The 10,902-nt window shown below is 38.8% G+C and overlaps 1 protein-coding gene across 6 annotated transcripts in view; it reads left to right on the top strand.

The window, feature by feature from the left end:
* ncor1 (nuclear receptor corepressor 1) overlaps nucleotides 1-10,902 on the top strand; it is a 62,145-nt gene that overhangs the window by 5,867 nt on the left and 45,376 nt on the right. For all 6 annotated transcript variants that reach the window (XM_082549515.1, XM_082549512.1, XM_082549514.1 and 3 more), the window contains exons 3-9: nucleotides 848-942; nucleotides 2,268-2,475; nucleotides 3,467-3,646; nucleotides 5,562-5,675; nucleotides 6,930-6,986; nucleotides 7,128-7,180; nucleotides 7,868-7,934. In XM_082549515.1, the coding sequence (XP_082405641.1) occupies nucleotides 848-942; nucleotides 2,268-2,475; nucleotides 3,467-3,646; nucleotides 5,562-5,675; nucleotides 6,930-6,986; nucleotides 7,128-7,180; nucleotides 7,868-7,934 (774 nt within the window). The remainder of the gene's footprint in view (nucleotides 1-847; nucleotides 943-2,267; nucleotides 2,476-3,466; nucleotides 3,647-5,561; nucleotides 5,676-6,929; nucleotides 6,987-7,127; nucleotides 7,181-7,867; nucleotides 7,935-10,902) is intronic.

Below are 10,902 nucleotides of genomic sequence, written 5' to 3'. Positions count from 1 at the left end.
GCAGAGGTCAGAGTAAGGACAGAATACAACATTGGCCTATCCCTGCTGATTAATTTGGGAACTTTGTTGTTTTAATAAGGTGAGATCACAGATGAAAATAGCCTCTTGGATAACTGTGCTGCATTTATAGCTGTTTTTCTTTTTCTATATATCTGCAATGTCACTGTTAAATAAACCAACAAATAAAATTATGTAAGCTAACAAAATAAGCAAAGCTAATTAGCTTAATTATTTATGATTTTAATCTCTGATTGCTGGCATCGTGATTGTCTACTCAGAGTTGCAGCTGAGTGGCAGAAATGCCCATTGAGTTGCCTTTATTAGATTAAGTAGAACAGAGTTTACAGGAAATGGGATGGGTGGGGTTGCAGACATGTGTTTATGTGCGTATGTATGCATGAGGTGAGATGCAGCACAGGTCCATGGCTAGACTCTAACTGGGGACATCACAGTTACATGATTTTTGTGCCCCTCAAAGCTTTTGGCAGCGCATTGTACAGCCAGTGATGGTGCTTACATGAGCTGCTAAGGGGTAAAAAAAAGAAAAAGCATTGTGCTTCAGGTTATAGTTCATGTGTAAAAGTGTGAGTGAAGCAGGCAGTGGAGGCAGCTTTACTGATTCAAAGTAAGATGTATCTGTAGCAGAGAAATGTGTCGCTTTTGTAGACACTACTTTCTAAGGATGATCCGGTTGCTGCATCTGTGAGGTGCTTATAGTTTGTTATGGTATGTGAGGTGATGTTTGTTTTTGTGTATTGATTTCCATTTTCCCTGCTTCACACTGTCAAGAATTTGAATGAGATTGAGATTTGAGAATTAATTTGCTAAGTGTTCCTCTTGCCTTTAGGATTTCACCGTCCCAGACTACCGGAATCACATGCAGGATCCACAGGGTCGCAGAAGACCGTCTTTACTGTCCGAATTCCACCCTGGAGCTGAAAGGTAGGAGCGTAATATTCAAATACCAAGCTGCTTATTAGGCTTTATTAGGTGCTTTCTTATTTCATTTTAGGTTTTGTTCTAGAGAGGTTTTCCCTTCTTGCATCTAGAGCAGGGCGATATGGCCAAAACTATTTATCATGATATATATTTAAAATTTGCGATAACAATATAACTGACAATATAATTGATGCGAGACAAAATACAACTCCACAACTTTACTAGCGCAAAACCCCCCCATCCATGTATTTTCACTTAAACAAGCAGCTGTTTTTTTTATGTGCATTAAAGCTATATAAAAATTTAACATTGCAAAAGCAAATTCCTTGCTGAAAGTTTAACCAAAAGGCATTTCCAGTAGAAATGGGCTGACATATCCTGAGCATAACCATGTATAATATCCACTGAAGTTAAACAGAGGTGCTTTGCAACATTAAACTGCAGTGTGCCAAATAAAAAAGTCAAATACGTATTTTTCGGACCATAAGGTGCATGGGATTATAAGACACATTAAGTGAAACAAAGCAGTCAGATAACTCAAACTATTCTTGCTTCCTCCATTTCTGTACCATTGATTCATTAATGCTGTATTCTATCACAGCTGCTTTATTCCCATGTTGTACGTTTGAATTTTTTCAGAAATCTCTCAGTCAGAACATGCTACATCATGCTTAGGTAACTAACAAAGCTAGCGAGCTAACTTCCACTAACGTCCTGTTAACTTCTAACTCCGTTAAATGTAATAAATTCTGTTTTCATGGATGCCGGATGTTAAACTTCATAGTTACACCTGGTAAAGCAGCAACGCTGATCATTTTATTAAAGGTGAAAGAATTTAGACAGTTTTTAACTCTCAGTGATGCTGCAGTGTTCGTTTGACTTTGGGACCTGAAATTGACTGAGTTTAGGACACAGATTACTCCCAGATTTACGAGTACCTTAGTCTAAATACGGCAATAATGACGGCCCACGTGCATGTTCTACAAAAAAATGTGCTTTGGTGGGTATCTGACGGACAAACACCAAACCAGTTCCACATCACTGAAGTAGCACCATTTTTACAAACCAATTCTGGTTCATCCGTTTCACTGAACGATCCGCTTTCTCTCTTCTCATTCTCCGTTGCCGCCATGCTTTTTCGGCCATGTGCGCATGCGCGTTTTACTCATATTCTATCACGATATTTCATTTACTTATCGTTGCCTAACATTGTATTACCGTGAACGGTATAATATGGCCCAGCCTTACTTGCATCCTCCAATTAATTTTGACAGCTAGTTGCAGTTTCTGATAAATCTGTAAATTTCTTGTTTACTTTTCTTTGTCAGGCCTCCAGAGAGGCGCCATGGTTACGAACAGCAGTTTCACTCTGTCTCAGCCCAACCTGAGCATGAGGTCTTGGAGGCTAAACGCCCTCGCCTGGAGACTGTTGCTGAGGCTCATATCACCCGCACCCCTTCCACTGCAGGGGGTATTGTTCTGCCTGTGCCCCATAGTGTACAGGACAGCCTAAGAGCCACTGTGGAGGTCAAGAAGGTGGGCATCATATTTTTTATTTTGTAGGTCCTGTATTTGAACCAGTTTATCAGGCAGAAATAATTAAGCTTAAGATTGGACTAACATTTACTAATGTCAGTCTTCAGTATTCATAAAAGTTATTGTTATGAACATCAGAAAGACAAAAAATGAGGTCAGTTCTTTCCCATAATTAAGATTTCTTTATTTTGTTGGAACAAAAGTGAATATAAATGAGGACTAAAGCACAATCACTGTACAAAATAAGGCTCTCCACTATGGATAATGGCCAAATTTTAAAACATCAGCCATAGGCCCTTTATTTTGCAGTTGCTAAAGTCTTGAACTTAACAATAGGTTCTTGTAAACAATAAAAAAAAACTTGAGTCTGAGTAGACACTCATGGATTCTCAAACACTTAACACTAATGCAGTCATGATGTTTTATGAAGGTTTTATTGCTGGATGGGGCTGTTTTGGTAAGGTGTTGATTTGATTTGTATCCTCAGAGGATGTAATTTATAGGCCTTTGGACCTGAGCAGTGCATATTTGCTGATACTGTCAGGTTAGCCAGTAAGCCATGCACCGGCTCATGTTTCTCTACTGTCAGTACTTGATGTTGTTCAGCTGCCTTTTTGCTTAGTCTCTCATCCTACAATCAGAGGAACTCTGCTGTCTTGGACTGCCAGTGAAGGTTGTAGTCCTTGTTCTGCCCTGGACATCATCTGTGAACGGGAAAGGCAGAGTAGAACAAGAAATGCTCTTTCTAGCTGCTAGACAATGACAGTCAGAGTCAGTCTGTAGGAGGTGAGAACGACTGGAGAGGTAGCTGAATGGCTCAGAGCCTGCGCATAGGGAAGCATGAAACCAAACAGGTTTGTGTTGGTTAGTGGTGAATTAATTTTCAAAAATAAAATACTTGGTAAATTAAGCTCTTCTGTCATATTATTGCCAGATTGCCTACCAATAATTTGTATAAACTTATTTAACAGTTTTTTGGTTTTTTTGCCAGGAGACTCAGTTCACTGTCAAAGTGGAGTCTTCCCCAGGAGGACCTACACTACACATGGGGGAGGAGCAGGACACCTCTCCTTCTAAACTGTCCAAGGAAGAGCTGATCCAGAGTATGGACCGTGTAGACCGAGAGATTGCTAAAGTGGAGCAGCAGATTTTCAAGTTGAAGAAAAAGCAGGTTGGTTACCCAGCTTGGCCTTTTTTCTCTTAACATATTTCAAACACAATGAGTGTTGTGTAAGAAAACATGGCACAGATAATGTTTTTCTTTCTTTTTCTTTAAGAAATAAACTGAGAGACTGATATGATACAAATTTTAGAACAGCATTGAGGAAGTGCTTAAATATAAATGTTTTGTTGCTTTTATGCAACTGTATCACAGCTAAACTTCAAACTGACTTTTTATTGAAAGTGACACTGAGGATAAATACTAAGAAAAATATTCATGGGAGGGTCTCAGAAATCCGCAAATCCATTTAGTGTAAAAAGTGTTGTACTTTCAGCTCAGGGTTAAAGTAATCTACCGGAAGTCTTTCCCTTTGAGAAAAGCCTGTTCAGTATGTCTGGTGCTAAATATCAAGTCAAATATCAGTTCTCTACTGACTTGGTGATGATAAGCCCTGGAGGCTTGCTTGTCTTCTCGGTGAGCTCCAAGTTGCTCTTTGACCTTGAAAATTAAAGCATTCCTCAGGGCTATAAGATGCCACTGCTGTAAATCTATAGGCTGACAGACTTGTGTCTTTCATTTTCTTGTATTTTTCCTAGAAGGCACTCTCAGAAACGACATTTCTAGATCCCTAGGTTTACTTTTTTTCTTCAGCTCAGCATCCTATTTAGATTAGATTGTTGTTGTTTTTTTGTTTGTTTTTTTGCTTCTTGGTCGTCTTTGAACTGCTATCTCTTTTGGAATTCTACTTAATTAGATAGAAATGTTAGCTGATCAAGGCTGCAAGAGAATACCTCTCCCTTTTCTAGTCTGCCTTTTCCCAAGGTTTTCAGGGATTTAATGTTTATTTGAGGTATTTCAGGAACTCCTAATCTGGTCCCTGTAACCTGGTAGTTTACATAACCTTTAGCTTGTAAACATTGACCTAGCAAACATTCAGCAGATTAGTGTGTCTGTGTTTATTAACATGGCCCCAGTTAGGGCTGTTCGATATAACGGTATATATCGGATGACAGTATAAAAACGTCTATCATTTCATTTTACGCTATCGTTTGTTTCGTGGTGTCGCAAAATAAACTGTTTATGGCAATGTTTTTTTTCATCGTTTTGATGGTCACTGTTGTGGCTATATTAATTTCTTAAAGTTCTCTCTTTCTCTTATATTTAATATAACCACACTACGGACGGACAAGCGCCTGTTTTTATGGGTTGTCGTTAGCAACAACGACGGTAACACCATCGCACCATCCGCTTGTTTATTTTCCAGTCCACATAAACCTTTCACAATAAAGCTCAAGATCCTATTGAGAATTTTCAAAATAAACGGAATCACGTGAAAAAGTATGCAGAGTATTGACGGATGAGAAGCAAAAGAGTTGTCAGGTGCTAAAAAATAAACCTTAGACTCAAATGTTAGAACAGGCTTTCCCCGCAGCACGTCGTGTAATAAATACTCACAAAAAAAACGGCGGCCGTTACAACCTATGCCTAAAAATGTGTAGTTTCATGCATCGGTTAAAACACTCGACTCCAGGTACAAGACGCCCAGCTGGAAACACTTCACCTATCCGAGATTCACAGAATTTACAGAAAATATTACATTTTTTGTGATTTATATCGTTATCGGACGATAGATGTTTTATATCGGGATATGAGATTTTGGTGATATCGCACAGCCCTAGCCCCAGTGGCAGAAACCTTCAGCCTTATACACAAAAACGCCTGCAGGGAATAATTTGACAATACCTGCATGGTCCTCATATATGAGATGCCGGGATCAGATCACTACACTGTTTATGGGTCTGTGTTTTTTCACAATCTGCTCTGTATGGTCATGCATAGATGAAATAAGTCTCTCCACTCCACATTGTTATTCTGATCTTGTGTGCCATAGGTCAAAAATTCATGTGTTCTTGTTGTCTCTTAGCAACAACTTGAAGAGGAAGCAGCAAAGCCAGTGGAGCCCGAAAAGCCAGTGACTCCTCCCCCGGTGGAGCACAAGCACCGCAGCATAGTCCAAATCATCTACGACGAAAACAGGGTTAGTCGTCTCATGCAAACACAAAGACACGCCTGCAAGTAGCATTGGTTCTTTGCTCTCTGGTCTCTGTTAGTTTATTATCTTGAATAATTGCAAACAGTGTCTGCAGAGCTGGGAGAACAACATTACTTTTTCTGTTTAAAATCGTGCCACAATAAGCTGTGAGCAAGTGTTAAAACCACCAATGACACCAGCCAACCCGTGACAGTCTCCACCCTCAAATTAAGTAATTCTTTTTGTTAGCTGATGGGTTTGGAGTTTAATTTCACTCCCACTAATCACTTTCTGTAGTATCTAAGCTGTGGTAACCAACTGATGATATCTGAACGGTTCCTGTTATTGCTGACTCTCCTCACCCCCGTTTATATGCATCATCTGTTAGAAGAAGATGGAATATTTTGTGGTTGTAGCATTGTGTTTTGAAGTTAATGGGACTAGAAATGATGCTTCTTTTAAGTGCCGAATCTGTTTATCAAACAGAAGATGTGATTCTTTGTATCAGTTAAGAATATATTAATCTCATTCAAGGGCGGAGGTAAGCCTCATTATGTGTATTTCAGTTGAACAACAGTGCAGCAAGTGAGGATGTGTTTACAGAGGTCACTGGAGTTCATGTGTGTCAGAAAGTGTTGTGGTAGGAGAGCGCTGGGACACGCCTTCCCTTCTCAGTCAACCATTAACCCTTTAGGCTGTAAAGCTGCTCAGGCTTTGCACATAGCATTTAGTCTGGCAGCTGTGGTTGTTTATCTCAGTCTACAGATGGGGGTTTGTGAAATGTGAAAATGAAGAGTTGGTATGTCCCTAATGATCTTGAAAAAGCTGACAGACTGCAGCAATCCAAGAATACTGCCTTGACTGCACTATTATTTACACTTCAGTGGGAGTTCTCACTCTTATATTTATTTCGTTTTTTTGTATTTTCAGGCTTTTGCAATTTCTTGCTTTTTGAATTAATTAATGGAGGAAGATTATATGTCAAGCCAACTGAATACATCTGAAATAATCAAACACGTGTCTGTTAAACATTTTTGTTTAGTTTAGTCTTAAGATTATGGTTGTGGCCATAGTTCAGTACTTCACTTGAGAAAGGAAAAACATTTGCCCCCTCTATTTTAACTGAACCTTCCTTTTAATGCTGTGCTGGCAAAATGTCTCAGAATCAACATAAACATCCATATCTGAAGATGGTGTGTTCCTGCTGTTTCTTTTTTAGTCTCCTGTTGTAATCTTTTTTTTTTTCTTTCCCCGATCTAGAAAAAAGCTGAAGAAGCCCATAAAATATTAGAAGGCCTTGGTCCCAAGGTTGAGCTGGTAAGTAGTTTAATGGTTAAGATTTTTGACCTTACATAAGCTTTGTTTAAGAAGTAGTGTTACAGTTTGTCTGTTGGCTAATAATTAATCCACCATCTGTTGCTGGTCTGTTGGGTTTTTTTTTCCCCTCTTGTTTTTTAGCCTTTGTATAACCAGCCGTCAGACACAAAGGTGTACCATGACAACATCAAGACGTGAGTGTCCATGTTTCTTTGTTGTTGTTTTTTTACAAATAGATTTAATAAATATCCTAAGTACAGGATCTGATGCTTGCCTCGGTATCAGTATAAGAAGCCTCTGAGCTGAGGACAGCAGTGGCTGTAATATTGACCATGGCGAGATAAACCCGCTGATAAGTCAGTCTAATCTTAATGCTGAGTCACCTCATTGAACTGGCCTACTGACACCAAGGAGAGCAAGAAAGGAAGTGAGAAAATGTGTGTATGTGCCTGCATTGGGTGTGTTTAAAGCAGGTTGCGTTGGGTTGAAGGTCGTGTCGTCTGGGACAAAACCCTTATCGCTGTGTACCTTGAGAGCAGCCCATCTGGCTCTGCTTTTATCAGGACAGGGCCCACTTCTGTGTGAATCTGCTGCACAGGTTGCACATTCAGGGTCGGCGCACTCGCTATTCTTTCCCCACCATCATGTGCAAACAGAATACTTATCAGTATTTTGTATTTGCTACACAAATAAAGTGTTTGGTAGTGTGCTGGAACAGAATTTGAGCTTATTGCATCAATGAATTTTGTAATTCTTAAAGGTAGCAGCTAAAGGCAACTCTTGCTCTGTTGAAACTAAAGTTGTTTTTTTTTGTTTTTGTTTTTTTGTTTTGGTAATACTTTAAAAATAGTGACTGATTTTTGGCAACTGTTTACTTTCAGAAACCAAGTCATGAGGAAGAAGCTGATTTTGTTTTTTAAGAGGAGGAACCATGCACGTAAGCAAAGGGTAAGTGTCCTTGTACATTTATTTGTGTCATTGTTATGGATACAGCTCAAATAGCATCCCGTATTTCCATGGTTAGTGTGACATCCATAACGTATGTGACTGTCCTTAGATGACCTGAGCTGAACTTGATGTGATATAAGCACATTGTGATAAATGTTTTTTTATATGTGCTAGATTCTTTGCTTATGTAAAGCTAAATAGTATTGAGATAGTCTTGACATATTGAGCCCTAAGACGCAACGTGTCTTTTGTCCTGTCTTCCTTCACTCACACATAACTGGTTCCAACAGATGGCTGTATCTCCCTAAGTATGGTTGTGCTGGACATTTCTTCCTGTTAAAAGGGAGTTTTTCCTTCCCACTGTCACCAAGTGCTTTCTCAGAGGGAGCCATCTTGATTATTGGGGTCTTCTCTGCATTATTGCAGGGTCTTTATGTTAAAATATTAACCGCCTTGAGGCGACAGTTGGTGTGAGTTGGCGCTATCTACATGAAAAAGAATTGAATTGAATCTTGAAGCAATACATGACACAAATAACAAAACATTTATTCAGGTTTTAAAGTTTGTATCAGAACATCCGACAGTTTTACGGGGTCCATTTTATTAGACTGACTAATAAATGCTGAACCTTGGTGAACATTTAATTTAAATATTTTTTTAATAGTTTTCTTTAAAAGAAACTCTTGTAATTATCTGTAGTTAAATATAGAAGGTTATAGTGAAGCAAATTAGCATTTTATCTTACTCATGAAAGTTTAATAATTGAGACTTCCAATTTGGACAAAGTTTAAAAAGGGTACCGTATTTTCCGCACTATAAGGCGCACTTAAAATCCTTTAATTTTCTCAAAAATCAGGAGTGCGCCTTATAATCTGGTGTGCCTTATCTATGAATTCTGGCTGTGTTTATTGACCTCGAACCAATTTTAAGTGGTACACGGCGCTCAAAAATCTGTCAAAAAATGTTTTAGTAGGACTTTGCTAAGCTACAAAGCCACACCACTTGATGGATTGTCTGAGCGTTATGGCTACCGTAGTCAGGAGCCTCACGACTCATAGTAATCTGGGTCCAAAAATTCGTCCGCATCAGGTCCCAAAGTCAAACGAACACTGTGTAAATTCTTTCATCTTTAATAAAAATGATCAGTGTTGCTGCTTTACCAGGTGTTACAATTAAGTTTAACATCCAGGCATCCATGAAAACAGAATTTATTAAATTTAACGGAGTTAGAAGTTAGCAGAAAGTTAGCTCGCTAGTTTCGCTAGTTACCTAAACATGATATACCATGTTCTGAGAGATTTCTGGGCAAAAATAAAACGTACAGCCCTGCTATCACTTCCAAAATAAATGAAGACAGAAAACTACACGGCAGTAATGTTTGTAGGGTTACTGAAGTCGGACTAGCTGGTATATAATGCTGTGCTAGTGATTGCTAGCGACACAGCTATGTTAGCATAACAAAGCATAAGAGAGTGGGCCCAAAACTCCGTCTGCTTCTGGTTCCAAAGTCAAACGAACACTGTGGCATCACTGAGAGTTAAAAACTGTCTAAATTCTTCCATCTTTAATAAAATGATCAGCGTAGCTGCTTTACCAGGTGTAACAATTAAGTTTAATATCCAGGCATCCATGAAAACATGGTATATGGTATATACTGCTGTGCTAGTGATCGTTAGCGACACAGCTATGTTAGCATAACAAAGCATAACACAGTGAACCTGGAGAATGAACGCTAACTTTTTTCCACTTGATAAAATTTCCCGATGTGATTTTTTGACAAATGCAATTGCGTGGAAAATTACTATAAATGGACCAAACTTCAGTAGGGGAGAACAACTGAGATAATCCAGCCTAGGGCTGTGCGATATGACAAAAATCTCATATCCCGATATAAGACATTTATCGTCCTGACAATGATATAAATCACAAAAATGTAATATTTTCTGTAAATTCTGTGAATCTCAGGCAACTCGACTTGCGTTTAGTTTTTCCAGCTGGGCGTCCTTTACCTGGATTCGAGTGTTTTAACTGATGCATGAAACTATACATTTTTAGACATAAGTTGTAACGGCCACCACTTTCTTTCAAAGTTTGAGTCTAAGGTTTATTTTTTAGCACCTGACGGCTCTTTTTTTTTGCTTCTCATCCGTAAACTCTCTGCATACTCTTTCATTTGATTCAGTTTATTCTGAAAAGTCTCAACAGGATCTTGAACTTTATTGTGAAAGGTTTACGTGGAAAACAAACAAGCGGACAGCGGAGCCAGGCAATGGTTTTACCGTCATTGTTGCTAATGACAACACGTAAAAACAGGCACTTGTCCGTCCATAGTGTGGTTATATTAAATATAAGAGAAAGAGAGGCTTTAAGAAATTAATATAGCCACTACAGTGACTGTCAAAACGATGAAAAATATTGCTGTAAACAGTTTAGTTTACGACACCACGAAAGAAAAGATAGCGTAATAGGAAATGATAGACGTTTTTATATTGTCATCCGATATATATCGTTATATCGAACAGCCCTAATCCAGCCACAGTATGAGGTTAGTCATAGGGGTGGGCGATATAAATGATATACGATAGAAACTATATAAATTTGGCCAACAATAGAGCTTTTGACTATACCGCTCTATCGCGATACCACATGTTAATGATGTCATCAAGCTGCGCCTGTTTTGGTCGAAATCTGTTTCATGGCTCTAATGAATTTTGTTTCCCCAAAATTTATTTTAAGACCTACATGGAGAGCATTGCTGGGGAGAAGGGACTTTTTTATGTATATAACTATGGTTGGGCGATATTTAAAAATTTGCCAACCAACAATCCATCGTCCATTGTCCAATAATCGACAATGGGCGATATATTCACGCATGCGCAGACTTTTTGATGGGTGGAGCAATGTAATTATGCACGGACCGATTTACAACACAGAAGAAGTCCAAACATGGATATATAAAGTCGCCAAT

Source organism: Aulonocara stuartgranti (assembly GCF_965226115.1).
Source record: "Aulonocara stuartgranti genome assembly, chromosome: 10".
NCBI lineage: Eukaryota > Metazoa > Chordata > Actinopteri > Cichliformes > Cichlidae > Aulonocara > Aulonocara stuartgranti.
This window is presented reverse-complemented; position numbering and strand designations above follow the sequence as displayed.